The sequence below is a fragment of the Octopus sinensis genome, linkage group LG4 (assembly GCF_006345805.1).
Source record: "Octopus sinensis linkage group LG4, ASM634580v1, whole genome shotgun sequence".
Classification (NCBI taxonomy): Eukaryota; Metazoa; Mollusca; class Cephalopoda; order Octopoda; family Octopodidae; genus Octopus; species Octopus sinensis.
The window spans coordinates 57,346,170-57,373,692 of NC_043000.1; the positions used below are offsets into that span (position 1 = coordinate 57,346,170).

The window sequence follows — 27,523 nt, forward strand, 5'->3', positions numbered from 1 at the left end:
CCGTTCTCCATGCTAGCATGGGTTGGACGGTTCAACTGGGGTCTGTGAAGCTGGAAGGCTTCATCAGGCCCAGTCAGATCTGGCAGTGTTTCTACGGCTGGATGCCCTTCCTAACGCCAACCACTCCGTGAGTGTAGTAATATATATATATATATATATATATATACATACATACATGCACACACCAAGCTTCTTTCAGTTTCTATCTACCAGATCCACTCACAAGACTTAAGTCAGCCTGGGGCTATAGTAGAAGACATTTTCCCAAGGTGCTATGCAGTGGGACTGAACCTGAAACAAAGTGGTTGGGAAGAAAACATTTTGTCACACAACCATGCCTGTCTCTCATGTATTATCAATATTGAAACCATGATTTATGAATGTTTGAATAAGGCAAATTTATCAAATAGAGATTATATGTTTAAACAGTGGTATATGATACTCATAAATAGTGAAAGAACTTTAACATATGACAGGTTGCTGAAAAGTTCTGGCTTTGGGTAAAAGAAAATACAGGAGGATCAGTTAATTATGATTTTATTGGAGATATTCCCCTCGCAGACCCTCACACTTATTGCAGCGGTCCTTCAGTTTTTCTAAGCCCTGTAAAAGAATTTGGAAGGTTGAGCCTACAACCAGGCCTTTCGTGATACGTTTACAGCCAGGAACTTTGCAGCAACCCATCTTATCTATAAAATATTAATGAAATGTGTTTATAGTATAACTGAATTTCTCTTTAGCATCCAAATCTACCTCAATAGACATCGTTATTTGTAAAATACTAAATCATGTTTTTTGTTGTTTTTTAAGTCATATCCTTTTGGGACAAAATACCACCTATAAAGACAGGATGGACACAGTTAAAGATACTGTAAGCTACTTCCATATCTTCATACTTGAACAGAGGTGATTGGGGCTACTCAACAGCAGTAGGAAAGATTTCAATAGATTGTAGAATTCACACCATAGATCATAAATTTATTTCTGATGACTTCAAAGACGACAACCACAAGAACATGTGGTTGTCATCTTGGAAGAAGTCTTTTTACAACAAGCACAAGTATTCACTTAATGTATTAAAGTCATACTAAATTATAAATAATAGCCACTAACTCTATTGCTTATCAATAAATAACACAATTTCTCATGCCATCATGAAAGAAAATATTTATTAAACATCTGTTGTTGTTTTTTTCTCTTTGTAATGAATATTCCTAAGAAATTAATGTAAATGGACACCAGAATGGAAGCAAAAGTTTTATTAAAGTATTGTTATTTAAGCATAGTATGTCATTACTCTAACGACACTCTATGCTTGAATGCCATTTTCTTTCATACCAATAAATACCATTTCCTGATAAATACATGGAAAACACTCATACACATGACATTACAGACAGTTTGTTACAACAAGAAAATGTCATAGCCAACTGAAGTGTCTAACATTTTCAGACTGAGACACAATACAGTTTATTGCTATAAGAGATCACTATGTTCAGACAAGGAACTACCAACAGGAGTAGAGTGTTTCAGTCTTTCATTTTTATGAGATCATCAGTGACTACAACAGACTGGCCAATATTTGGCTGGACACTCTTTGTTTCAGCTGTGACTGGAATGGTCATTTCTACAGAGGAATTGGATCTTTTCTCCATATCTCCAACACTGATTTGGAAAGACTCTTCTGTAGCATCATGAATATCATCCTCACAGTAACTTGTGAAAAAACTTGGAAAAAGCAAAGACAATGAGAAAATGGCTCCACCAGCACAAAAAAGAATAAGACCAATAACTTTACAAACATCAAGCATTTTGTTGTAGCGTTCAGCATCTCTGTCGACCATTGCAATTTTTGTATTACTGTTAATATCAATGATGACTTTTCTCTGTGGCACTAAATAACCAACCAGAATCCCAACAATTCCAAAAAAGAGAAGATTGGCACCAAGCCACAAAAATATCTTCCACCATATTGGAGGACAACGCCTTCTTCGCCTTTGTGGATTCAACAGATAACGGAGACTGTCTTCCTGCAAAAGAAAACAAAAATCAACATTAAACATTTGAAATTCTCTTTGAATTAAATTAGGTTTCAAGGAAACTGCATCACTAATTTATGACACAATTAGTTGAAATAAAACTTAATCAATTCATCAATTAATGTTTGAATTGTGTCACACATACTGAATTCAATTACTTGATATTTCATAATCAATGATATCCATTGATGGATTATTTACCTGAGCGACTTTGTTGGAGAGCAACACAATAGGGTTCTTTTTTACATTTTTTTAAACCTTTACGCTTTTGTCAATCACATTTGTGATATAAGTGTTGTGAAATAGTTACAACCAGGAATTGAAATTATATCAAGGTATTTTATAACTATTCCGTTAACATCTAAGACACTTTATAGGAATATTAATTTCTAATATTGATAGAAGGCCACATATGTTTGGTGGGGAGAAGTCCGGTTAATTATATTGACACTAGTATTTCACAGATGTTTAATTTTATCAACTACAGAAGACTAAAAAAACCTAGTGGTAGTGCTGCTAGTGGGATTGGAACTCAGAACATAAAGGACTACAGCTTAATACTACAAAGAATTGTGTACAATGCTCTAACAATCTTGCCAATTCACTAGTGGGAGTTTACCTTTTATTCTGCACTGATTAATTCATGGAAATAATGTTTACATGAGAAAAAATAGACTGAAGAGTGCAATAACCATTGCATAACTGAGTTCCAAGAATTGAACGATGAAGATATAATGATACAAGTACCCAATTAAGCCCTCTCTGAAATTAATTGTTTAACACACACGCATGCATGCACAATAGACACACACACACATGCACACACACACACACACAAATGGATTTTTGTGCAACTCACTGAATAAACATACTTATTCTGAAGGTAAATAGTAAGATATAGTTTAAAAGTGAAATGAACTGGGTTGCTGTGAGAACATGTCTAGCACTTTGGGTAGGTTCTTTTATTGGAAAGTGATGGTATCGAATAGGTAGATTGAAAGTAGTGACAAAAAGAGAGAAGGAGGGGGAGGGAAATTGCGTGGGGGTGGTGTAAAATCATGAAGAATAAGAGTGGGGAAAATTTATTCTCAGTTTGGTAAGAAACATTTTCTTTTGCTTCTAAAATATCTGTTATCATCTAAAGTGTAATGTTGAAAGTTCAGTAATAACATATCTAAGTTACAAAGTTTTAAGCATCAAGTTTTCCTCATCTCAGATTCCTTAGGACTCAGATTTCAATAGCCTCAGGTTGCTATTTCGAAAACTGATTGCAACTGGTTCCACTTGTATTGATTTTGTACATTAAGGAAAATCACAGATAACATTCAATTAGTATTAATAGAAACATTATTGATTAAGAAACATCTGGGAAGAGAAAGGGACAAAAACAGAAGAAAAAGAAATCCAAGTATTGAAAGAATTTTCAAAGATTTTAATAATTTGATAATGTAGTTATTTACACTTCTCTCATCTGATATTTCAATACAGAGTTTAATTCAAACAACAGAGAACTGTAAGATAATAGAGTTGTTTTGCAAGAGAAATTTACTGTATATAACACCGTGTAACACGATTTTTGTCCTTGGGTAGCAACTGTTATTTCCTATTTGTTTACCCCTAGAAAGTATGAAAAATGTTTAATATTTCCTTCAAACTTTGCATTTCTTACATTTATTCAAACCCCAAATAATCTCTCTCAATACATGGCCATAATGCTCCCCCATAACTCCTGCTCATGATCAGAGACACACTTAGTCAGCCACTAAGTGACATGCTCAAGTGGTTAAGCTCAGCAACTGACAAGCAAATCTGTGGTGTTGAGCACATACTTCTGCATTAGCATCTCAGCTCTGAATGGAAAATAGGCAGGTCAGTTTCAAAATATTAATGTCCAGGTCACAAAAGCAGAGTTTAACCCTTTCGTTACCAACCCAGCTGAAACCGGCTCTGGCTCTGAGTACAAATGTCTTGTTTTCATAAGTTGTGAATTAAAATCTTTCACCAAACCTTAGTCACAATTTATGTTCCTAACACTAGCTGAATGATAACTAAGTTATTATACTAAATTCTTTGTTATATTTAAAGTAATTGAAAGAAACATAGAGCATCTCAAAATAAATACAGTAACAAAAGGGTTAAAGGGAATAGGAGTCATTTTCATTGATTTCTAAATAAGATTAAAGACAAAATACAATAAAAAATTTTGCTACACTCTCATTGACTACAGTGTGTATCTGTGCTGAAATTGGTTTCAAACCCAATACAATGAGTATAAGTAATAATTGTTTCTAATTTAGGCTCAAGGCCAGCAATTTTGAGAGGCATGTGATGGGGCTAGTTGATAACAACAACCCAAGTGGCTGACTCTATTTTATCAACCCTGAAAGATTGAAAGGATAAGCTGACCTTGGCAGGATTTGAACTCTGAATGTAAAGAGCCAGTACAAATGCTAAGGTATTTTGTCTGATGCTCTAATGATTCTGCCAATCTACTGGTCTCAGTATCACTAATGATATGACAAGAGGGACTGAACATTATAACAAAGAAAACTTGAGTGAAATTTTATCCATTTTTATGTTTATGAAACAACAAGGGAGCTTCTAATGTGTAATTTATCAACCTGCTAGAAATAGCAGGCAGATTTCTCTCAAGTTACACTCAATCAATCAGCTGCCAATGCTGATAACAGTGCCATTGCCCATCACCATGTTTTCAGAGCATTTCTAAATAGAGCAGAATAAACATAGAACTAAAGAAATAGCACACCTTGATTATATTTCGTCATTGTCATGCAATATTCACTTTTCTAGGCATGGGCCAGACAGAATTTGTTGAAGCAGATTTTCTACAGTCAGATGCCCTTCCTATCACCAACCCTCACCAGTCTCCAAGCAAAGTAATATTTCTCTATAGCCAGACATGTTTTTTATAGAAGACTAGAAACAAACAACCATAATTGTATGATAATGATGCTCATTTGCAACCAGCACATGATTAAACATACACATATATATGAATATATATATATATATATATATATAAATCAAAATAGATGAACATCAATGGAATCTGTATCTTTGTGGTACCAGTGCCGGTGGCACACAAGAGAACCATCCGAACGTGGCCGTAGCCAGTTCCGCATCGACCGGCCTCCGTGCTGTGGGCACGTAACAAACACCATCCGATCATGGCCGTTCGCCAGCCTCATCTGGCACCTGTGTCGGTGGCACATAAAAACACCTTCCGAAGACCCAGCAAGACTAGTCAGTCCACCTGTGCATACCTTCCTTCTTGTGACACTTGTGAAGACCGGTTGAGGCAAGTGAAAATCAAATCAAATCAAAATAGACAAAATAGATGAACATCAATGGAATTTGTATCTTGTGGTACCAGTGCCTGTGGCACACAAGAAATCCATCAGTGCCGTAGTCAGTGCGGTGGGCACATGACAAACACCATCCGATCATGGCCATTCGCCAGCCTCATCTAGCGCCTGTGTCGGTGGCACATAAAAACACCATCCGAAGACCCAGCAAGACTAGTCAGGCCATAACCCATGGCCCCTACCTGGGACGTAGTCAGTCCACCTGTGCATACCTTCCTTCTTGTGACACTTGTGAAGACCTGTTGAGACCAGTGAAAATCAAAACAAATCAAAATAGATGAACAGCAATGGAATTTGTATCTTTGTGGTACCAGTGCCGGTGGCACGTGGCACATAAGAAAACCATCCGAACGTGGCCGTAGCCAGTACCGCATCGACTGGCCTCCGTGCTGTGGGCACGTAACAAGCACCATCCGATCGTGGCCGTTTGCCAGCCTCATCTGGCACCTGTGTCGGTGGCACATAAAAACACCATCCGAGCGTGGCCGTCTGCCAGCCTCGTCTGGCACCTGTGTCGGTGGCACATAAAATCACCCACTACACTCTCGGAGTGGTTGGCGTTAGGAAGGGCATCCAGCTGTAGAAACACTGCCAGATCTGACTGGACTGGTGCAGCTTTCGGGCTCCCCAGACCCCAGTTGAACCGTCCAACCCATGCTAGCATGGAAAGCGGACGTTAAATGATGATGATGATGATGATGATATATATATATATATATATATATATATATATACATATATATACATACATACACACACACACACACACACATATGTGGAGGTGCAATGGCCCAGTGGTTAGGGCAGCAGACTCGCGGTTGTGGGATCGCGGTTTTGATTCCCAGACCGGGCCTTGTGAGTGTTTATTGAGCAAAAATATCTAAAGCTCCACAAAGTGGAGAACCCTGCTGTACTATTTCACCACAACGTTCTCTCACTTTTTCTTCCTGTTTCTGTTGTACCTGTATTTCAAAGAGCCAGCCTTGTCACACACTGTCACGCTGAATCTCCCTGAGAACTACGTTAAGGGTACATGTGTCTGTGGAGTGCTCAGCCACTTACACATTAATTTCACGAGCAGGCTGTTCTGTTGATTGGATCAACTGGAACCCTCATCATTGTAACCGACGGAGTGCCAAGACGCACACACATATAAATATATATATATGAATATATCAGGTCATCCCATAAGTTCTGTCCAAATTTTGAATAAAGAAAACAAGTGATTAAATGTTATATTTAATTGAAATTTAATCATCAATGTACTTTCCCTGATTATCTATGACTTCCTTCCATCTATTTACAAGCTTTTTAATCCCATCAATGTAAAACTCTTTTGGTTTCAAAACAAAGAACTCTGAAATGTCAGTTTTCCACCTCCTCCTGGCTTGCAAAAGTTATGTCCCCCAAATGATTCTGTAAACTATGAAACAAATGGTAGTCTGAAGGAGCAAGGTCAGGAGAATAAGGTGGATGAGGGATTTTTTTCCCAACCAAGCTCTTTGATCTTCAGTGATGTGATTTTTGCAGTGTGGGGTCACGCATTGTTCTGATGAAACATCACTCCTTTTCGATTCAATAAAGTAGGTCTTTTTTCCTTCAAAGTTTGGTTCAAACACTCTAATTGCTGCAGTAGACTTGAGCATTGATTGTTGCATTAGGTGGTAACAATTCAAAGTGAATTACTCCTTTGAAATCCCACCAGATAGAGAGAAGAACTTTTTTCTCATTAAGTTCCCTTCTCGGTTGTGGTTGAGCTTTTTCCCTTTTACCAAGCCACTGTTTACGACATTTAACATTTTGATAGAAGATCCATTTTTTGTCACCAGCCACAAGTCTATCTAAAAAGGGTGAAATGAGTTCGTGAGAATGGAGAGAAGAGCAGATGTCAACTCAGGGTTTGTGGTTGCTTTCAGACAATTCACGAGGCACACATTTTCCAAATTTAGGAACCTTTCCAAGTTGTTGAAGATGACGATGAACAGTTGTATGGTTTGAACTAAGCTTTATTGCCAGTTCTTCAACTGGTAATGCAAGATTTTTTTTTAATGCCTCAAAGAGCTTATCATCAAACTCAACTGGACGTCCTCTTCGATCTTCATTTTCAAGGCTGAAATCTTCACTTCTGGATTTTGCAAACCATCTTCTGCAAGTTCTTTCATTCAAACATTCTTTCCCATAAACTGAGTGTATGTCTCGAGTCGCTTCAGCTGCAGAGTTTCCTTTTTTGTACTCATAAAGCATTATGTGCCTGAAATGCTCTTTGGATACTTCCATGTTAGATAGGATTTTAATCAAATAAATTTTAATTCTACTATCCTGTAAAATAATATTTAATTAGTTTAAATGTACACAAATGCATAAAAATAATTCTTAATTCCATTAGACATTCTAAAATACTATTAAATTTCATTCAATTTAAAAAAAGTTAAAATCAGACAGAACTTATGGGATGACCTGATATATATATATATATATATATATATATATATATATATATATATATATATATATACACACACACACACACATATATATGACTCAGGCAGATGTTAAATAATGATGATGATGATGATGATGATATATATATACATACATACATACACATATATAGAGAGAGAGCAATAAGAAAATAGAGGGGATCAATAGGTGGTATTCATCAACTTTTAGACATTATATTATGTCGATTTATTTATTTATTTACTAAAAGGAAAATTATAACAATATATATGTATATATAGTTAATCCAAACAAGAAAGCACAAAAAAACACAACAACGCGAGGACGTGGAACACATATAGTATTATTGGACGCTCAGGAGAGAAGGAAAGAAGGAGGGTTTAACGTTTCGAGCGGAGCTCTTCGTCGGAAACATAGGAGAAGGAAAGATCCAGAGAAGGGAAGACAGAGGAAAAAAAATCGCCAACGGTACACATGAGGTCACAATTTCCAAAAATGATTTCAAAGGGATATGTAATCCTAGTTTTATGTCAGCTAACCAAGCAAATATTGGTGATACCAGAGTTAGCAATAAGTTAACTCTGGTAATTTTTCTCGCTTGGTAAGTAACAGTACTAATGATCAGGAGAAAAGATTTTCCACATCTGTAATTTTATTAAACAGTTATTTACAGCATTCTTTGTGGACCTACAGACGTTTCAACTGCCTTAACTGCACATTGCTACATGTGCATCCTGGTGTTATTGTCAGTAACATTTCATCAGGGTCCATTATTTTTCAGCCAATTGAAGCTAAGCTGAAGAAACCAGGAAGTTGAATGAATAAATTTTTTTTAGAGGTGTTGGTGTTACTATAAATAGTTGTAGTTTCATTAACCCACGGTTCACTGCAGCTCAGTTTGATATGTGAAGTGAGGTATAATGAATCAATGAAACTACATCTATTTATAATTACACCAACACCTCTTAAAAACAATTTATTCATTCAACTTCCTGGTTTCTTCAGCTTAACTTCAAACAGCTGAAAAATAATGGACCCTGATGAAACGTTACTGACAATAACACCAGGATGCACATCTAGAAATGTGCAGCCGATGCAGTTGAAACGTCTGTAGGTCCACAAAGATTGCTGTAAATAACTGTTTAATAAAATTACAGATGTGGAAAATCTCTGTTCTCCTGACCATTATTAATATCTATCTATCTACCAATATATATCTATATATATATAAAACTGAGAATGTGTATGTGTATGTATTTTTGTGTGTGTGTGTGTGTGTGTGTGTGTGTGTGTGTGTGTGTGTGTGTGTGTGTGTGTGTGTGTGTGTGTGTGTGTGTGTGTGTTCCCAACCACATGGTTTTGGGTTCAGTCCCACTGTGTTGCACCTTTGGCTAACTCTATATCCACATACTCATATATATATATGTGAGTGTGTAAAATATAATATAATATAATATAATATAATATAATATAATATATTATTGCAAGCTATTGTCACTTTGTTTCACTGCAAGGAAGGGAATTGTCTTGCCAGAAATCATTCTTTTATACTAGTTAATCTTGGTGAAGTAAATTTACTTTTATTTTTTTCATCTTTCTTCCTGTATTTTTCTTTTTAGATTTTTTTTTTTTATTTCTGTGTGTACTTATTATTTTATATAAGGAGAGTATTATATACCTTTCTCAGTCTATTATAGTTTATTAGCATTAAACTACTCAGACATTTAAATTGATCAAATAAGAGAGAGGGAAGAGAGAGCTAGAAGAAAGAGAGAGAAGAGGGGGCAGAAGAGAGAGAAAGAGGGGGAAGAGAGGTGGGGGAGAGAGAGAAAGAAGTAAAAGAAGGAAAGGAGATTTACAACTAAAAATTTTGTTTACAACAAAAACTGCTTTTGTAGCTTTTCACACTGCTACCAAAAATTTCCCTTCACCTGTACTATTAACTTACTTCCTCATTCTTCTTCATTCTGTTTATAATTACCTTTACCAAATTCTCCTGTTTATTACTTTCTCTCAGTATTTATAAATGCCCTTTCACTTTTTTGTCTCTTACTTTCCTTCTGTGTCTAATTATAATTCTTTTTAAAACTTTTGTAGAGTTACTATCATTCTTCTATCACTGACACTCCAGACACAAAGTCATTTCAATCTATATATATAAAGCTGAAGTAGTCTGTTTGTGGCAGGTTTGGTACCCTTCAACTAACACTATCTCCTCCGAGACCCTGTGGCGCAAGTTGACCAAAATTGAGAGTATGATAGAAGAAGGCTTGCTCTTTATTCTGTAGAAGATAAAATTCAAATCGGACCATGTAAAGATGAAAAATTATTTACATCAAAAAGGTGCTTTTTTTCTATGAAAATCCCTATTTTTTATGATTTTTTTACTGCTGTGTCGCCATTTTTCGGTGAATTTCAACCAGAAAAATGTTCACTTAAAGAGAATAACAAGCTACATAATGCAAAATTTTTACTTTTCAAAAATTCCAGTTCTAAAGGGTCAAAACAAACCCGAGCAACGCCAGGCAATACTGCTAGTTTTATATTAAATCTATTTATCCTTTATTTAGAAAACTTGTGTGTACAGACATATAAATCCCATCAATTGAACTAATAGTTCATTCCATTTGAAAAGTTTGTATTGAGTAAAACAAATAACCACTGGTAGGGAATCACATTTATTTTAGTGTAATACACAATAATTATCATCATCATCATCATCATTTTATGTCCTTTTTTATGATGGCATAAGGTGGGTAGATCAGTATAATTGAAATCAGTTTTTAACAGGAATAAAAATGTTATTACTGCCTTCTATTAGTATAATGAAGAGAAATCATTAATTTAGCAATAAGATTAAGTATGAATTTAACAATGATGAAAGGGTGCAAAGAAAAATAAGAGTAATCTGTTGTTTTCAAATCATCAATGTTTCTGCAGGACACTGATGAGGTGTAGTGCATGATTACATAATATCTCTACAACTGATATGTAGTTATTTCGGCATTTTGTTGAAATGCATATAAATCCTATAAAGCATTGAATACCATACCTGTTTTCTACTTATTTTATATATATCTAAGAATTTTTTGCGTAATAAGATAAAAAACCAAGGCTGTATAGATATTAGAGCATTTATAGATAGAAGGTCTTACAGCTGTTTCTAGGATAACAGCTGCAAGACCTTCTATCTATAAATGCTCTAATATCTATACAGCCTTGGTTTTTTTATCTTATTACTCAAAAAATTCTTATATACACAATGTTGAACCCTTTATTTGCAATATTACCGAATCTGGAACTTAACTATGGTCTGTCTATATCACTTATTCAGCCTTACCTGACACCTTTGGGTCTCAATGACACCATTATCTCATATATATATAAATATATATATTTGCCTCGACTTCGTAATTGTATATATTTATATTCAGTGAAGTTTATTCACTGAGGCAAATATCACCAGCTGACCGGTGTCTGCTACTCTAGGCCGATGAAGGACAACGATCCTGAAACATGGTGTCCCTAGATGCAGTTCCGGCAGCCGGGGGTGTTTGTCTCCCCTTCGTATATGTATATAAGGACACAGGGAAAAAATGTGTCAAAGCTATCAGGAGGCGTTCGATGCTTCCTAGGGCTATACAGCGGTGGTGTAACCCCTACTGTCACGTTCTTGTTAGATTAACAATATACAACCATTCTATCGCCCCACCACCGCACATGTCTCTACGAGAGTTTTGGAAATTCAATATTTCTTATAAAAGATCTTGACATCCTTTTTATTTTACATATAATATTCTTTACATTCTACTGTTGTTTTTTTGCCATTAACTCTGATAAATCAAGACTGGAGCCTGGTGCAGCCATCTGGTTCGCCAGACCTCAGTCAAAATCGTCCAACCCATGCTAGCATGGAAAGCGGACGTTAAACGATGATGATGATGATGATGATGATGATTTATGAGTATTATAAATTTTACGGGTAAAATTTTTTTGGGAAACGAATTACAATTTATAACGTTGCTTCTATGGGAAATTATTGCTCTACTTTATGAGTTTTTGCTTTATGAGCAGTTTTTGCTTTATGATAGTTGAAATTTATAGAAAAACAAAAGACAAAGACAGGTGTATGAATAACAAGAAGGTGTATTAGTTTGATGCTTGGGAAAGTGAGAAAGTCTTTTACATTTCAAGTCTATGCTCTTCAGCAGAAAGGAATAAAAGAAAATAAACAGAAAGAGAATAAAAAAACCTTGTGGATTTAGCGGTCATATAATATATATATATATATGTATACAGACATGCACACTCTCCATACCTTCTCATTCTTCCTTAACCCACTCCCAGCCTTTCCAATATACATCATCATCACTTGCTATAATCATGTCTTCCCATATCTCTAAAAATATCCCCTCACACTCTAATGGAACATCCCACTCTATCCCTTCTGTACTACTTATACCCACCCCTGTTCACTATGGGTAGGCCTCGATACATTTCCAACACCATCTATTTCTCCCACTCACTCACTCTGAATGTCTATCTATTTTTCTCTCTGATTTTCTCCCACCTTCCTTCTTCCTTGTCCTACAAGAGAAGCCGAGTATATTCTCTATAGTAAGACAACTATCTCTGTTCCTCTAGCATACTCTAACCTTACATATGGCACACAGCCACTTCCCACAGTTCTACTCCCCCTCTCAACTAAGAGGTCTTTGCCTTGCAAGTTACTTGGTGACTCTGCTGGTGCTGGTGCCACATAGCAAAAAACACCCAGTACTCTGTAAAGTAGTTGATGTTAGGAAGGGCATCCAGCCATAGAAACCATGCCAAGACAAACAACTGGAACCTGGTGCAACTCTCCAGCTGCCAGCTCCTGTCAAACCATCCATCCCATGCCAGCGTGTAAAACAGATGTTAAATGATGATGATGACAATGATGATGATATATATATATTATATATATAATATATATATATATATATATATATATACACACACACACACACACACATGCATACATATACACAGACACAGGCACACACGTTTATATGTAAAGCTACAGTTCAATAACTGACAATAGTAAGAGAATACGCATGCATGTGTGTGCTTGTCTATATGTATATATATCACCACTATCATCACAATCATCATTTTATGTTTGTTTCTCCATGCTGGAATGGGCTATGCAGGTCTCACATTTCTCTGTCACCACCTGTTATAGTCTTTCATCATCTGTCACATGCAAGTACTAGAGAAAAACTAGCCAACCCTGCTGATGCATATCTTATTACTTTGGTATGGTTTGCATGGTTACACTCTGCCTATCACCAACCACTCTATAACATGAACTGGTTATATTGTTCATGCACCAGCAACAGCATGGTTTTCCTCAACAAAGCTACCGTATTCTGCATTTGTTCATACCTTCTTTTTTTGTTGTAGTGCGGTATAAGCTTTATTTCCTTGTACAGGACAACCAACTATGACCATCCAGTACATATGTATGTATGCATGTATGTATGTATGTATGTATGTATGTATGTATATATATATATATATATATATATATAATATATATATATATATATATATATATGTGTGTGTGTATGTATGTATGTATATATATATATTATATATATATATATATATATATATATATATATATATATTTACAGATAAATTCTACCTAATATTACATTATTTAATTTCTTTAGAGATGTAGCATGTAATTCTATAGAAATTTAGGTGCTACTTCAAGCAGGTTGAGTGACTACATAAACTCCTTTTTTGGTTCAGTCCCATTTATATACATATATGTATATGTGTATGTGTGTGTGTGTGTACACAGGGGTTGGACAAAATAATGGAAACACCTATCATCATAGCATCAGAATTTTGAAACATCTATAAAACTGTCAAAAGCTTGTTTATTTTTGTTTTTTGATTTATTATTATTGTTGTTTAATATGTTTTGCTAAAATTGCTGTTTCTTTTCAGATATCATCAGAAAATGGTAATTAAACTTCATTAAAAGGACAGATCTATTGGACTTTCAAAGAGGTCAAATTGTTGGTGCTTGTATGGCAGGCACTAGCATAACGAAAGCAGCCAAAATGTTTGGTGTATCAAGAAGTATTGTCTTGAAAGTAATGACAGCCTTTGAGAAAGATGGAAAAACCTCCTTGTTGAAACAAAACTCCAGAAAAAACCAAAACTTTCGGATAGGGACCATCAGACTCTTGCGCAAATTGTTAGACAGGATCTTAAAAGTACAGCTCCTGCAATCAGAAAACCACTACTTTCAAAAACAAACGTTGCAAAGTATTTAGAGAAGAGTAAAAACCTAAAGAATTGGTCCCTATAGCAGTGGAAGAATGTTATTTTCTTGGACAAGTCATCCTTTACCTTATTTCCGACCACCAGCCGAGTATACGTGTGGAGACAGCTAAAAGAAGCATTTGACACAGACTGCCTTCTTCCAACTGTTATACATGGAGGAGGATCTGTGATGATTTGGAGGGGGGTGCTATATCTTGGAAATCTGCTGGCTCAATGGTTTCCCTTCATGGCATAATTAATAGTCAAGACTATTAAAGCATTTTTGTCTGATCAAATCCATCTTATGGATGTGGAACTGCTTCTGGAGGGAAACGCAATCTTTCAGGATGATAATGCATCAATTCACACAGTTAAAGTTGTCACTGAATGGCACAAAGAACATTCTAGTGAAGTTGAACAACTTATCTGGCCACCACAGTCACCAGATCTCAATATTATTGAATATTTACAGTGCGTTTTAGAAAAACAAGTAATGGGTAGATATCCTCCACCATCATCAATACAATTTCCTTTGGAAACAATTCAAACTTTGTATGAGTCCATACCTCATAGAATTCAAGCTGTAATTACTGCCAAAGTCGGTCTTACCCCATATTAAAATAAATTTGTTTGAAATTTTAAGGGGTTTTCATTATTTTGTCCAACCCCTGTATATAATTATTTTCAGGATCCAATAGAATTGAGTTATTTTAATAACAAAGACACTAAGGTAGAGTCGAGGATAGTATAGCCATGTCTCAACAGTGTATGTGGACATCTATATACTTACTAAAGCATGTACGGATTTGTCCTTTCAGTTATGCATACATCCACAAGTATAAACCAAATACACACAATGTATAGGTAAAATCACACAAGAGCATACTCTGGCATGCAGTTCACAGTTCACTGTAGGCTCAAGATCCAATTCAGGGAAGGTTCCAGGTGTGCTGTAGTATAAATGATAATAGTGAACCTCAGCCCATTTGTGTTTTATATATACATATATATATATATATATATATATATATATATATATATATATATATATATATATACATATATATATATAATAATATTAGGGAGTATAACTCCAAACTTACAGTGAAAAATTCAATTTAGTATTAAATCAAATTTCACAATATAAATCTAAATATATATAAGTACTAGCAGTATCGCCCGGCGTTGCTCGGGTTTGTAAGGGAAATAACTATATAAGCATTTTTAGAGAGTTATAGCCAAAATATAGCAAAAAATGCATTAAAATGGAAAAATATGATGGTAAATTTTTTTTTAAATCGTTGACGCATCGTAGACATTTTTAGAGAGTTACTTCCCTTATATAATAGCGAAAAAATGCATTAAAATGGAAAAAAAAACGATGGTAAATTTTTTTTTAAATCGTAGACTCATGTAGACGCTTTCTTAGCCATTTCTGTTTTGGTGTCTTCAAGCCATGAAGTCGTTGTTCTAAAAGAACACTGGTCTCCTTGACAACGCATTACGACGTTGATTTCCTTACACTCCCTTCCCCACAGGTGCAGGTGTGAGCGTGGACGCCAACTCCGCCGCCATCGACACACGAAAAATTATGCATTAAAATGGAATAAAAAATGATGTTAAATTATTTTTAAAATCGTAGACTCATCGTAGACGCGTGCTAATATTCAGACGGGCTCGATATGAATCACGACTATAAGCTACCCGAATTTGGTTAAACTGTACCGCAAAATGTGGGAGTAGTTAGGAATCTAAATCGAAGGGGACAGACACTCACACAACTACAGTTTTATATATATAGATATACATAGCGCAGTAGTGGTGAGATATGACAGCAAAGAAAAGCATACATTCACTCTCTGCATGCAATTAGACTCGGAAAGTTTGTGAGGAACCCATTGACCCAATTTGCTGACTTTTCCGATAGCACACAGGTGTCAATGAATGGTTGAATGACCAAATCCAAGCTTCTCTGCTAGTTCCTCAACAGTTACGGTGATATTTTGTTCCACCAGGGTTTTCAGGATGTCCTTGTCGAGTTCTACAGATCTTTCAGGATGAGGCTCGTCTTGTAGGCTGTAGTTTATGGCTCGGGATTTCTGGAACCACCATTGACACTGCCTTACGCTTATTGTCCAATCCCCATATACTGCATTAATATTTCTTGTACTTTGCACACATTTATATTCTGTTATTCTTTTATATGTTTCAGCCTTGAGGTTGTGGCCATGCTGGATCATGTGTGTGTGTGTGTGTGTGTGTGTGTCTATCTGTCTGTCTGTATGTATATATGTATATGTATGTGTGTGAACAATAATATTTTCAACAGATGTGTTGCAAATGTATCTGATTGTTCTCAAGCTTCAATACTGTGTGTGTGTGTGTGTGTGTATGTATGTATATGTATGTATGTATGTATATGTATGTATGTATGTATGTGTGTATGTATGTATGTGTGTGTGTGTATGTATGTGTGTGTGTATGTGTGTGTGTGTGTATGTATGTATGTATGTATGTATGTATGTATGTATGTATGTATGTATGTATGTATGTATGTATGTATGAGTGTATGTTTACTTTATTACTAATTACTCTCTTCCAAGAACATTTTCACTCACTTAGCTCTTAGCTTCCCATACATTTTACTCATGTATCTATCAGCGTCATAGACAGAATACTTTCACTTTAGTCTTCCTCAAATCACTCTGTCGCTATTTACTTTCATTTTATTCGTTGCCCACTGTGTGTGTGCGTTTGCGTGTGGTGTAAACCAGACTAAGAAAAGCATTTGACACACACACCAGAATGTGAGTTTTCTGTAAATTTTGCTTAATTGGAGTTTAAATTTTAAAACCTGGACCTGGCATGACGCGATGCATTGTACTCTTAAAAATGCCAGGTAAATTGTAATTGAAGAAATCCTATATTGCAGATTTGTATAACTCCCAAAGGGAGGCAGATAAAATCTGCCTTTTATAATAAGAGATTCATCCCATAAATAATGTGTTTTTTTTCAATTGCATGAACTAAAAGTTGGAGAGGATAGGATAAACTACCTGCATAAGCTTGCTATAAAAGCAGGTAGTAATTTTACCATGTCCTTATTCTTAGTGCAGGTTTTGAAGAATGCAGTTCAATTTTAACAGTTATTGTTTCAAAGCTATAATGGAAGTGACAAAGAAGCATATTCAGCATATTTTGTTTTATGAGTTCAATAAAGGCAACAATTCAACAGAAAGTGCAAAGAATATTAATGCAGTACGTGGGGATTGGACAATAAACATAAGGCAGTGTCAACGGTGGTTCCAGAAATTCTGAACTGGAAACTATAGCCTAGAAGATGAGCCTCATCCTGGAAGGTCTGCAAAGGACGTCCTGTAAATCCAGGCAGAACAAAATCCCATTGTAACAGTTGAGAAACTAACAGAGAAGCTTGGATTTGGTCACTCAACCATTCATTGACACTTGCGTGCCATCAGAAAAGTCAGCAAATTGGGTCAATGGGTTCCTCACAAACTTTCTGAGTCTAATCACGTGCAGAGAGTGAATGTGTGCTCTTCTTTGTTGCCATGTCTCACAAACGAACCTTTTTTGGACCGAATAGTGGCTGGTGACAAGAAATGGGTTCTCTATAAAAATGTCAAGTGCTGAAGACAGTGGGTAGGGAAAGGAAAAACATTGGCACCCCAGGCTAAAGAAGGTCTTCACCCACATAAGTTGTTATCTGTTTGGTGGGATATGAAAGGTTTAGTCCGCTTTGAACTTTTAAACTCAAACCAAATGATAACAAAAGAGATCTACTGTGAGCAGCTTGAACAGCTTAAGTTAACACGAGAAGGAAAATGACCATCTTTGGTTTGAAGATGAAAAGTGTACATCCATCAGGATAATGCTTGGCTACATACAGCAACTATGATGTACCAAAGGCTGGAGCATATTTGCTGGACATTGCCCCATCTGATTATCATTTATCCCACAGTCTTCAAAATCATTTGGACAGAAAAAATATGAAATCTGTAAACGAGGTCAGAACAGTACTGGAGGAGTATTTTTCATCACGGACAAGTGAATTTTGGAAGAGGCCTAGCATGCCTACCAGATAGATGGAAGAGCATTGTAGAAAATGAAGAAGAGTTTATTTTAGATTAAAAAAGAACTTTGTTTGTTTTAATTTTAAAAAATAAAAGAAGTATAAAAAAAAACGCATTATTTATGGGATGACCCAATATATATACATACAAGGGGTGCTGGAAAGTTCCTGGCTTTAAGGGTATCTTGAAAGGTCTTGTTGGACGCCCAGTCTTCTGAATTCTTTTATAGAGCTTCAAAAAACTGAAGGGCCACTGCAAAAAGTGTGTAAATCTGAGAGGGGAATATTTAGAAAAAAAATCATAATTAACTGGTACTCCTGTATTTTCTTTTACCTGAATCCCAAAACTTTTCAGCGCTCCATCATACATATTATAACACAGGTGCAGGTTTGGCTGTATAATAAAAAGCTATCTTCCCAACTACATTGTTCCAGGTTCAGTCCCATTGCATGGCACCTTGGGCAAGTGTCTTTTTGTAAGTGGATTTGGTAGATGGAAACTGAAAGAAGCCTGTCATGTGTGTGTGTGTGTGTGTGTCTTTGTGCCTGTTTGTCCCCCACCACCACTTGACAACTAGTGCTGGTGTGTTTACATCTCCATAGCTTAGCAGTTCTGCAAAAGAGACTGATAAAATAAGAACCAGGCTCTAAAAAAGTAAGTACTGGGGTCGATTCATTTGGTTAAAAAAAATCCTCTAAGGTAGTGTCCCAGCATGGCTGCTGCCTAATGACTGAAGCAAGTAAAAGATAAAAGATGTATATATATACACTGGCACGCACATATATACATGTAGATAAAATTAAAAAGGGATGACATCTATATGATTGATTTTCATTAGATGGATATGTATAGATAAACTCAAAATAAAATTCAATAGAAAAAAATGAAATTGAAATTGATTAAAAGAAATTTCAGAGTTCTCTGTTGAATTTCAATGCAATTGTGACTTTTAATTTTGGTTCCCCCACATCCCAGACCACTCCACCTCCCCTTTCAGTTTAGAAAATGATCTCAGTTTTATCAATTTGAAATTTCATCTTGAAAAAAACAGAAGTGTGTGTGCATGCAGATGTGAGTGCATTTGTGTATATGTGTAATTGTATATGTATCTATGTATGTATGTTATGTACGTATGTGTGTTTATATGTATGTATAACTTCAAATAAAAAAAAATTTTGTTGCTGAAAATACAATTCTAAAATAGGTATGAAGATGCTAATGGAATATATTGATTGATTAACCAGAACAGCTTCAAGAGTCAATGTGGCTGATAGAATCATTATTAGTTTTATGGCTCTGCCCTGCCATTATTATCTACCATATGTTGAAACAAAATGTCTGATTGGACAATCAACGACAATGGTCTTGAGTTAAAGAAAAATCTATTGCAGGAATTCTCATTAAATATTTGGACAGCTACACATAATTAAACCTACTGAGCTGGCAGGAATAGACACCAGTTTGCAATATGAGGAAGACAAACAGACAGGTGAAAAATTTCCCTCTTATATAACTAAAGCTATGAAACCAAGGTTTATTAAACATAAGTCCTTAAGAACCTCTAGGCTTTTACACTTATCTGCCATAGAAGCCTTTGACATTGATACTTGTAAATGAGTATCATTGTCATAGAAGCAGTGTAGTTTATGTCCAGTCTTCTATATTTAGTGAAGAGGGAAATATTTTCTTGCTTGGAAACAAGTGAGGGTTGGCAGCAGGAAGGGCATTATTGCCATAAGATATTCGTCTCAACAAATTCTGTCTGTGTAAACAAAGTGGACATTAAAATGTTGATGACAAAGACAATAATGATGACAGCAATGACAATGAATGTAAGTGATATATGTATATATGTAAGTTTAATATCAGGATAATATCAGGATATATAAGGATCATATAAGGTTAATATAAGAATGATATAGGGATATATATATATAAGGCTTCTTAACGGATGAAATAAGGATAATATATGAATAATATAAGGATATTATAACACTGATCTATGAACTAGTGTATATTCTTTTCTACTCTAGGCACAAGGCCTGAAATTTTGGGGAGGGGGCCAGTCGATTAGATTGACCCCAGTATGTAACTGGTACTTAATTTATTGACCCCAAAAAGATGAAAGGCAAAGACGACCTTGGTGGAATTTCATAAACTAGTGTATATTGAGCTATTTTTTTACTGTTTGTTATAAGATATAGCAATCACAGGGTAATCAACATTATTAGGTGTTATTTCAGAGACTGAACAAATTGGAATTATGGTATCTATAGATTTTCTAGGGATTTAAAGAAGCTAGAAAATGGAAACTGAATCTGGGTTACAAATTCATTTCTCTCTCTTGCATATTACCAACACTATAGTGCTCACCATCAGAGATAGGCCAGGCTAACAGAGAAGAAATATAAAATGAGAGATGGTCTTGAAAGCAAACAAACCTCTTCATAGATCGATGGGTCTTTGAATGATGGTGATTCATAAAAATAATGCAGATATGACTTCACTCCAATATAGTCCCGACTGAGATCATTGCTATCCTGTTTACCAACTGTTTTGAACAGTAGGCGTTTGGTTGACGCCAGTGAGCTGTTTCGGTGTCCTTCTTCAGCTTCACTATTCAAAGCTTCAAGATCTTCTTCGAAGCTGCCAGCTGTCGCTTCTGTTGAAGTGACGTTCTCCATTTTGGTTCATAAACCTGCAAGAAAGACAAGTCAAAAAGATAGAAATCAATATATGTATTTGTAAATGTTTGTGCATGTGTGTGTGTGTGTTTGTGCATGTGGATGTGTGTCTAAAAGTATCAAGAATTAGGTAAATCAAAAACAATATATTAAACAAAAAATAAAATTCCAAATCAATATGCGTAGGTGTTTATGGAGCAGGCTTACGTACTATGTATACATATCTATGTATATCTAATATGTGTGCATGTGAGTGCATGTTTGTGTGTATACATTCACATATGTACACACATGTATGCATGCATATAGCATTATAAAAGACTATTAATTTAAGTATTACAGCTTTTTAGAGTGTTATAAGCTCATCTCTAAAAAATGTGATCTTATGAGTGTGATGTTTCACTAATTGAAAGTCTAATTCTCATATGCTAAATTCATTAAATTTGTAAACTATTGATTTTTGATACTTATATCTTGTGTGCATGTGCATATGTTTTGATTACAGATCTAAGAAGCCAAAGAAACTATAAAAAAAAATTGACAAATACATCATGCTGCTGCCATTGCTAATATGTGAAAAACCTACCTAATACATCGCCATATTGTCATTTGTAATAAACACAAGAAAATATTCACAAAACAGCACCATATCATTATAGCTAACAATAGAAAAAAAACTCACACAATTCTGTATGATAATGTCTTAGCTGACATCAGAAAATTTTTTTTATAAACAACTTCACACTGTTATGGCTAACACCAGGAAAACTACTAAAATATACTATCATTTATAAACCTTGAAAAAGTTAAAAACACAGCACTAGTCATGTCATGCCTATAGTAGAAAAATCTTTTAAAAGGCTGTGTGGTTAAGAAGCTCACTTTGCAATCATGCAGTTTCAGGTTCAATTCCACTGTGCAGTGCATTTGGCAGTGTCTTCTACTTTATTTCTGGGTCAGTCAATACCTGTAAGTGAATTATTGAATTCGGTAGACAGAAACTGCATGAAAGACTATTGTGTGTATATATATATATATATATATATATATATATATATTATATATATATAATTTAAATAAAAATGGGGAAGTCCAGTTTATGGGAATACCTTAGGTTTAAGAGGTCATGGGTCAACAGGTTTTTGGGATCTGACAATATGCCATAAAGCTAAACCTAAGGTAATCCTATAAACTGGCCTTCCCATTTTTAATTAATAATATGTACTGCTGTTTCTTCTTTTGAATCTATGCCTTTTACAAATTATATATATATATATACACACACACACATACATATATATATATTACTCTTTTACTCTTTTACTTGATTCAGTCATTTGACTGCGGCCATGCTGGAGCACCGCCTTTTTTTAGTCGAGCAAATCGACCCCGGGACTTATTCTTTGTAAGCCCAGTACTTATTCTATCGGTCTCTTTTGCCAAACCGCTAAGTGACGGGGATGTAAACACACCAGCATCTGTTGTCAAGCAATGCTAGGGGGACAAACACAGACAGACAAACACACACACACATACATATATATATATACATACATATATACGACAGGCTTCTTTCAGTTTCCGTCTACCAAATCCACTCACAAGGCATTGGTCGGCCCGGGGCTATTGCAGAAGACACTTGCCCAAGATGCCACGCAGTGGGACTGAACCCGGAACCATGTGGCTGGTTAGCAAGCTACTAACCACACAGCCACTCCTGCGCCTATATGGTATATATATATATATATAAGTGTGCATATGTGTGTGGTGTATGTATGTGTGCATGCACATATGTGTGTGTGTGTGTTTGTCCCCAGCACTACTTAACAACTGGTGTGAGTTTGCTTACGTCCTTGTAACTTAGCAGTTCAGCAAAAGTTACTGATAGAATAAGTACCAGACTCAAAAAATGTAAGTATCAAGGTCCCTGATTAAATCCTATAAGGTGATGCCCCATCATGGCCACAGTCTAATGACTAAAGCAAGTAAGAAAATAAAATATAATAGAATGCAGTTATAGCTAACATGAAAATAAATCTTTAAAATTCTGCTCGTGGCTGTGTGGTAAGAAGCTTGCTCCCAACTACATGGTTCCAGGTTCAGTCCCACAGCATGGCACCTTGGGCAAGTGACTATTATTATAGCCTTGTGGATGGATTTAGTAGATGGAGGCTGAAAAAAGCTCATCATATGTGTTTGTATCTGTGTGTGTATTTCTTTGTCTCTGTATTTGTCCCCAACTCTTGCTTGACAACTGGTGCAGGTTTGTTTACATCCCCATCACTTAATGGTTCACTAAAGAGGTCAATAGAATAAGTACCACGCTTAACAAAAAGTATTGTGGTTGATTTGTTCAACTAAAAACTCTTCAGGGTGATGCCCTAGTATGGCTGCTGTCTAATGATTGAAACAAGTAGATAGAAAAATAGATAGAAAAAAATAAGATAAAGATATATTGTCAATACTTGTACTAGAAATATCTTAAAAATTCTGCATCAAACTCATGTGGATATGTTACTTTCACTGTGCTATATATGTTATTTCAACCAATCAGAAAATTTGGCTTAGAGAGTAATAGCCTGCTAATCCGTTTTGGAGTTATATTAAGCAGGTTAAAAATCTTATTGTTTTCTTGAGCTATTTGCTCAGCATCAGACAAGTTTCTTTTCCACACCAATAGGTACAATTAAGGTATCTTATTCTCTCTCTCTCCCCCACCCCTTCTCCCACTCGCTCTTGTTAAGATTAAGAAAACTTTTGAATTCTACACTATGTCATCATTGTTAACACAAGGAAAATATTTAAAATGCAGTGCTATATTTAACACTAATAAAACCAATAGAATACAGGGTATTATACTGCCATGACTGACACTAGAAATCCCTTAACAGAAAACCCACAAAGTTCTGCATCATTCTGTCATAGCTAACATGAGAAAAATATTCACATTGCAGAAATGTGATTATTGTATGTCAGAACCTGTTCACTGTATAATTTACAATTATAAATGACTGGATCAATAAGGTATTGAGCTATAGGTGATAGGATTGATGGCTTGTATTTTCAACAGTGTTACGTCAATGGTGATAACACTTAACTCTTGCTGACTCTGTTTACCTAGCTGTAAAGAGTGGGAACATTGAATTATTAAGCAGTGTTCCATTAGCTTGCTGTTGCAGTGAAAAGCTGTTGAAGTATTCATCCTTAGTTCACGGTCTCCACCTGTGGAGGCACATGGCCTAGTGGTTAGAGCAGCAGACTTGCGGTCGACGGATTGCGGGTTTGAATCTTAGACCAGGGCAATGTATGTGTTTATGAGCGAAACACCTAAGCTTCATGCGGCTCCAGCAGAAGCTAATGTCAAACCTCTGCTGACTTTCGCCACAACTTTCTGTCACTCTTTCCTCCTGCATCTTGCAGTTCACCTGCGATGGACCGGTGTCCCATCCAGGTGGGGAACCTATACACCAAGGAAACTTGGAAACCAGCACTTATGAGCCAGGTGTGGCTCAAGAAGGAACAAACAACAGTCTCCACCTGTCTCTGTCAGATCAGGTTTTATTCTCTGCTTCTCATTCAAACTTGCTTATAGATTCAGACCCCAATTCTAATTCTGGGTGCATATGACAGAGGTGCATATGTGAAGGCACATGGCTCAGTGGTTAAGGTGTTGGACTCACAATCATAAGATTGTGGTTTTGATCCCTGGACCGGGTGATCCATTGTATTATTGAGCAAAACCCTTCATTTTATGGTGCTCCAGTCCACTCAGCTGTAGAACTGAGTTTAGCCTGGAGAGGGATGGGCCCTGCCAGGTTTTCTCACCCTAAATATACTACATGGCTTCAGCAACCCAACAACCCCTAAGTAGTTAAAGGACTTGTCAACTGTAAACAACAAACAGGTGTATTAGTTTAATGCTTGGGAAGGTGAGAAAGTCTTTTATGTTTCGAGCCTACACACTTCAACAGAAAGGAGCACAAGAAAATAAACAGAGAGAGAATAAAAAAAAGCTTTAGTGGCTAGCGATACAATGGGCTTCTTTCAGTTTCTGTCTGCCAAATCCACTCACAAGGCTTTGGCTGGTCTGAGGCTATAGTAGAAGACACTTGCCCAAGGTGCCACACAGTGGGACTGAACTCAGAACCATGTGGTTGAGAAGTAAGCTTCTTACCACGCAGCCTATGAATGTATGTGTGTGTGTGTATATATATATATATACATATATAAATATATATATGTATATGTATTTATGTATCTATGTGTATATATATATATATATAATAATAAAATAAATGCGCACTTTTAAAGCCTAGCCAGGCTCATGGGCCTGGTTTCCAGGTTTCAATGGCATGTGTTCCCCAGCTGGACGGGACGCCAGTCCATCACAGTGTTACTCATTTTTGCCAGCTGAGTGGACTGGAGCAACGTGAAATGAAGTGTTTTGCTCAAGAACACAACATGTCGCCCGGTCCAGGAATCGAAACCACAATCTTACGCTAATGATGCTGACACCCTAACCACTAAGCCACACGCCTCCACAATATATATATATATATAGCTAAGCAATTAAGGGTTTAGCAACGAATTGCCTCACCACACACCGAATTTAGAAATAGCAGTCAAAGAGTTATAGCTATTCCTTTCTACTAAAAGGGAGATCTCAGTAAAAACACAGCACTTGAAAGGCAAACACAGACAGGTAAGAGAGAATGAAATGACGGCAATCTATCATACAATTTTAAGTCACCTACGGACGTACGTTTCGAAATTAAGTTTTAGGAAAGCATAAGAATTAGATAATTATATCTTACCCAACTTCTTTTCTCATCAGCGTAGGACACTACAATTATGAATAATTGTATATTAAATTTCGAGATACTAGAAGGCATCATCTCAACTCATCGATTTTTCACCCTCATTTATAATAATTATATATATATATATAATTTCTGGAATTATTACATTCCCTAGGTATTAATAAAATATATATATATATATAGAATATCCCGGAAGCAGCTGTAAGACCTTCTTAATATAAATGTTCTAAAATCTTTCACACCCTTTGATTTTTATCTCATTCTAAAAATTTTTTTTATATACACACATGCTGATATATGGCCTACATTGGACTCCTCATTCGCATAATCTCGGACCCTAGAGCTTAACTATAGTCTGTCCATAGCACTTACTCAGCATTAACTGACACATTTGGGTCTTATTGAAACCATTAGCTCTCATAACTGATATATATACATATTTATCTATCTATCCATCTATCTATCTATCTATCTATATATATATATATATATATATATATATATATATATATACACACACACACAAACATGTCTTCAAATCTTACCTCTTTTATATTAATTGCACAATAAAATAAGACATAGAGTTTATTCTCAAAATGCTACAAACTTATGTGTGTACATCTTGTCTATATGCTGAAGTATTGATTGTATGTTTGTGTGACTTGATATTTATTTGTCTTGCTTGTTTGTGCCATACATTCATTTTTAGATGTATTTATTCCATATTAAGTGTCCTGTGAATGTGTTTATGTATTGTACCTGTTTTCATGCTTTGTTTGTGTTTCTTTGTGTGTGGGTTCACTATATGATGTGCATATATATATCTGTGGGTTTGATTCATACGTGTCATATCTAAATATCTATAAGTCATGTCTTTGTATGTGTGTATGCATTTTTGATACATGTGTGTCTTATCTACATATCTTAATCTTATGCCTTTTATGTATGTGTGTGCTTGTCTGCTTTCATATGTATGTCTGTACTTTTGTATGTGCCCACGCATAACACTCTAATGTCTTTCTTTCATGAATGATAGGAAGTTATTTTTCCATGTTGATAAAATAAGAAAAGATATTCTTCTCTTTTGAAGTTTTAAGGCATGGAAATGTAACAGAAGTGATTTTAGACAAAAGACAATGTATTTAAGAGTACATTTATAGATACATCTTAGCAATTCAACTGATTATTTTTTGCTAATTTCACAGCACACTCAAACAAACACAGATTCTGAATTTTACCAGTATTTATGCTTGTATGTACATACATACATACATACATACATACATACATACATACATACATACTTACATACATACATACATACATACATACATGCATGCATACATACATACATACATACATACATATATACATACATATGTATATACATACATATGTACATACATACATTGCCAGTACTGCCTGACTGCCCCTTGTGCTGGTGGCACATAAAAGCACCCACTACACTCTCAAAGTGGTTGGTGTTAGGAAGGGCATCCAGCTGTAGAAACTCTACCAGATCAGATTGGAGTCTGGTGCAGCCATCTGGTTCGCCAGACCTCAGTCAAATCGTCCAACCCATGCTAGCATGAAAAGTGGACGTTAAACAATGATGATGATGATGATTCACACACACATACATACATACATACATACATACATACATACATACATACATACATACATACATACATACATACATACATGGATTGAAGACATGGC

The 27,523-nt window shown here is 35.6% G+C and overlaps 1 protein-coding gene across 4 annotated transcripts; it reads right to left on the reverse strand.

Moving 5' to 3' along the window:
- Positions 1 to 1,150: 1,150 nt before the first annotated feature.
- On the reverse strand, positions 1,151 to 27,523 carry LOC115210678 (neurensin-1-like). Of its 4 annotated transcripts, none has more exons than XM_036501993.1 (3): positions 27,502 to 27,523; positions 20,739 to 20,995; positions 1,151 to 2,030 (listed from the first exon to the last, which is right to left on the reverse strand). In XM_036501993.1, exons 2-3 carry the CDS (start codon positions 20,979 to 20,981, stop codon positions 1,530 to 1,532), a joined length of 744 nt encoding a protein of 247 aa, XP_036357886.1. In that variant the 5' UTR covers positions 20,982 to 20,995; positions 27,502 to 27,523; the 3' UTR covers positions 1,151 to 1,529. The 4 variants fall into 4 exon arrangements, with proteins under 4 accessions (XP_036357886.1, XP_036357887.1, XP_029635211.1 ...); XM_036501994.1 differs by lacking the exon at positions 27,502 to 27,523 and adding an exon at positions 27,178 to 27,192; XM_029779351.2 differs by lacking the exon at positions 27,502 to 27,523 and adding an exon at positions 25,796 to 25,824.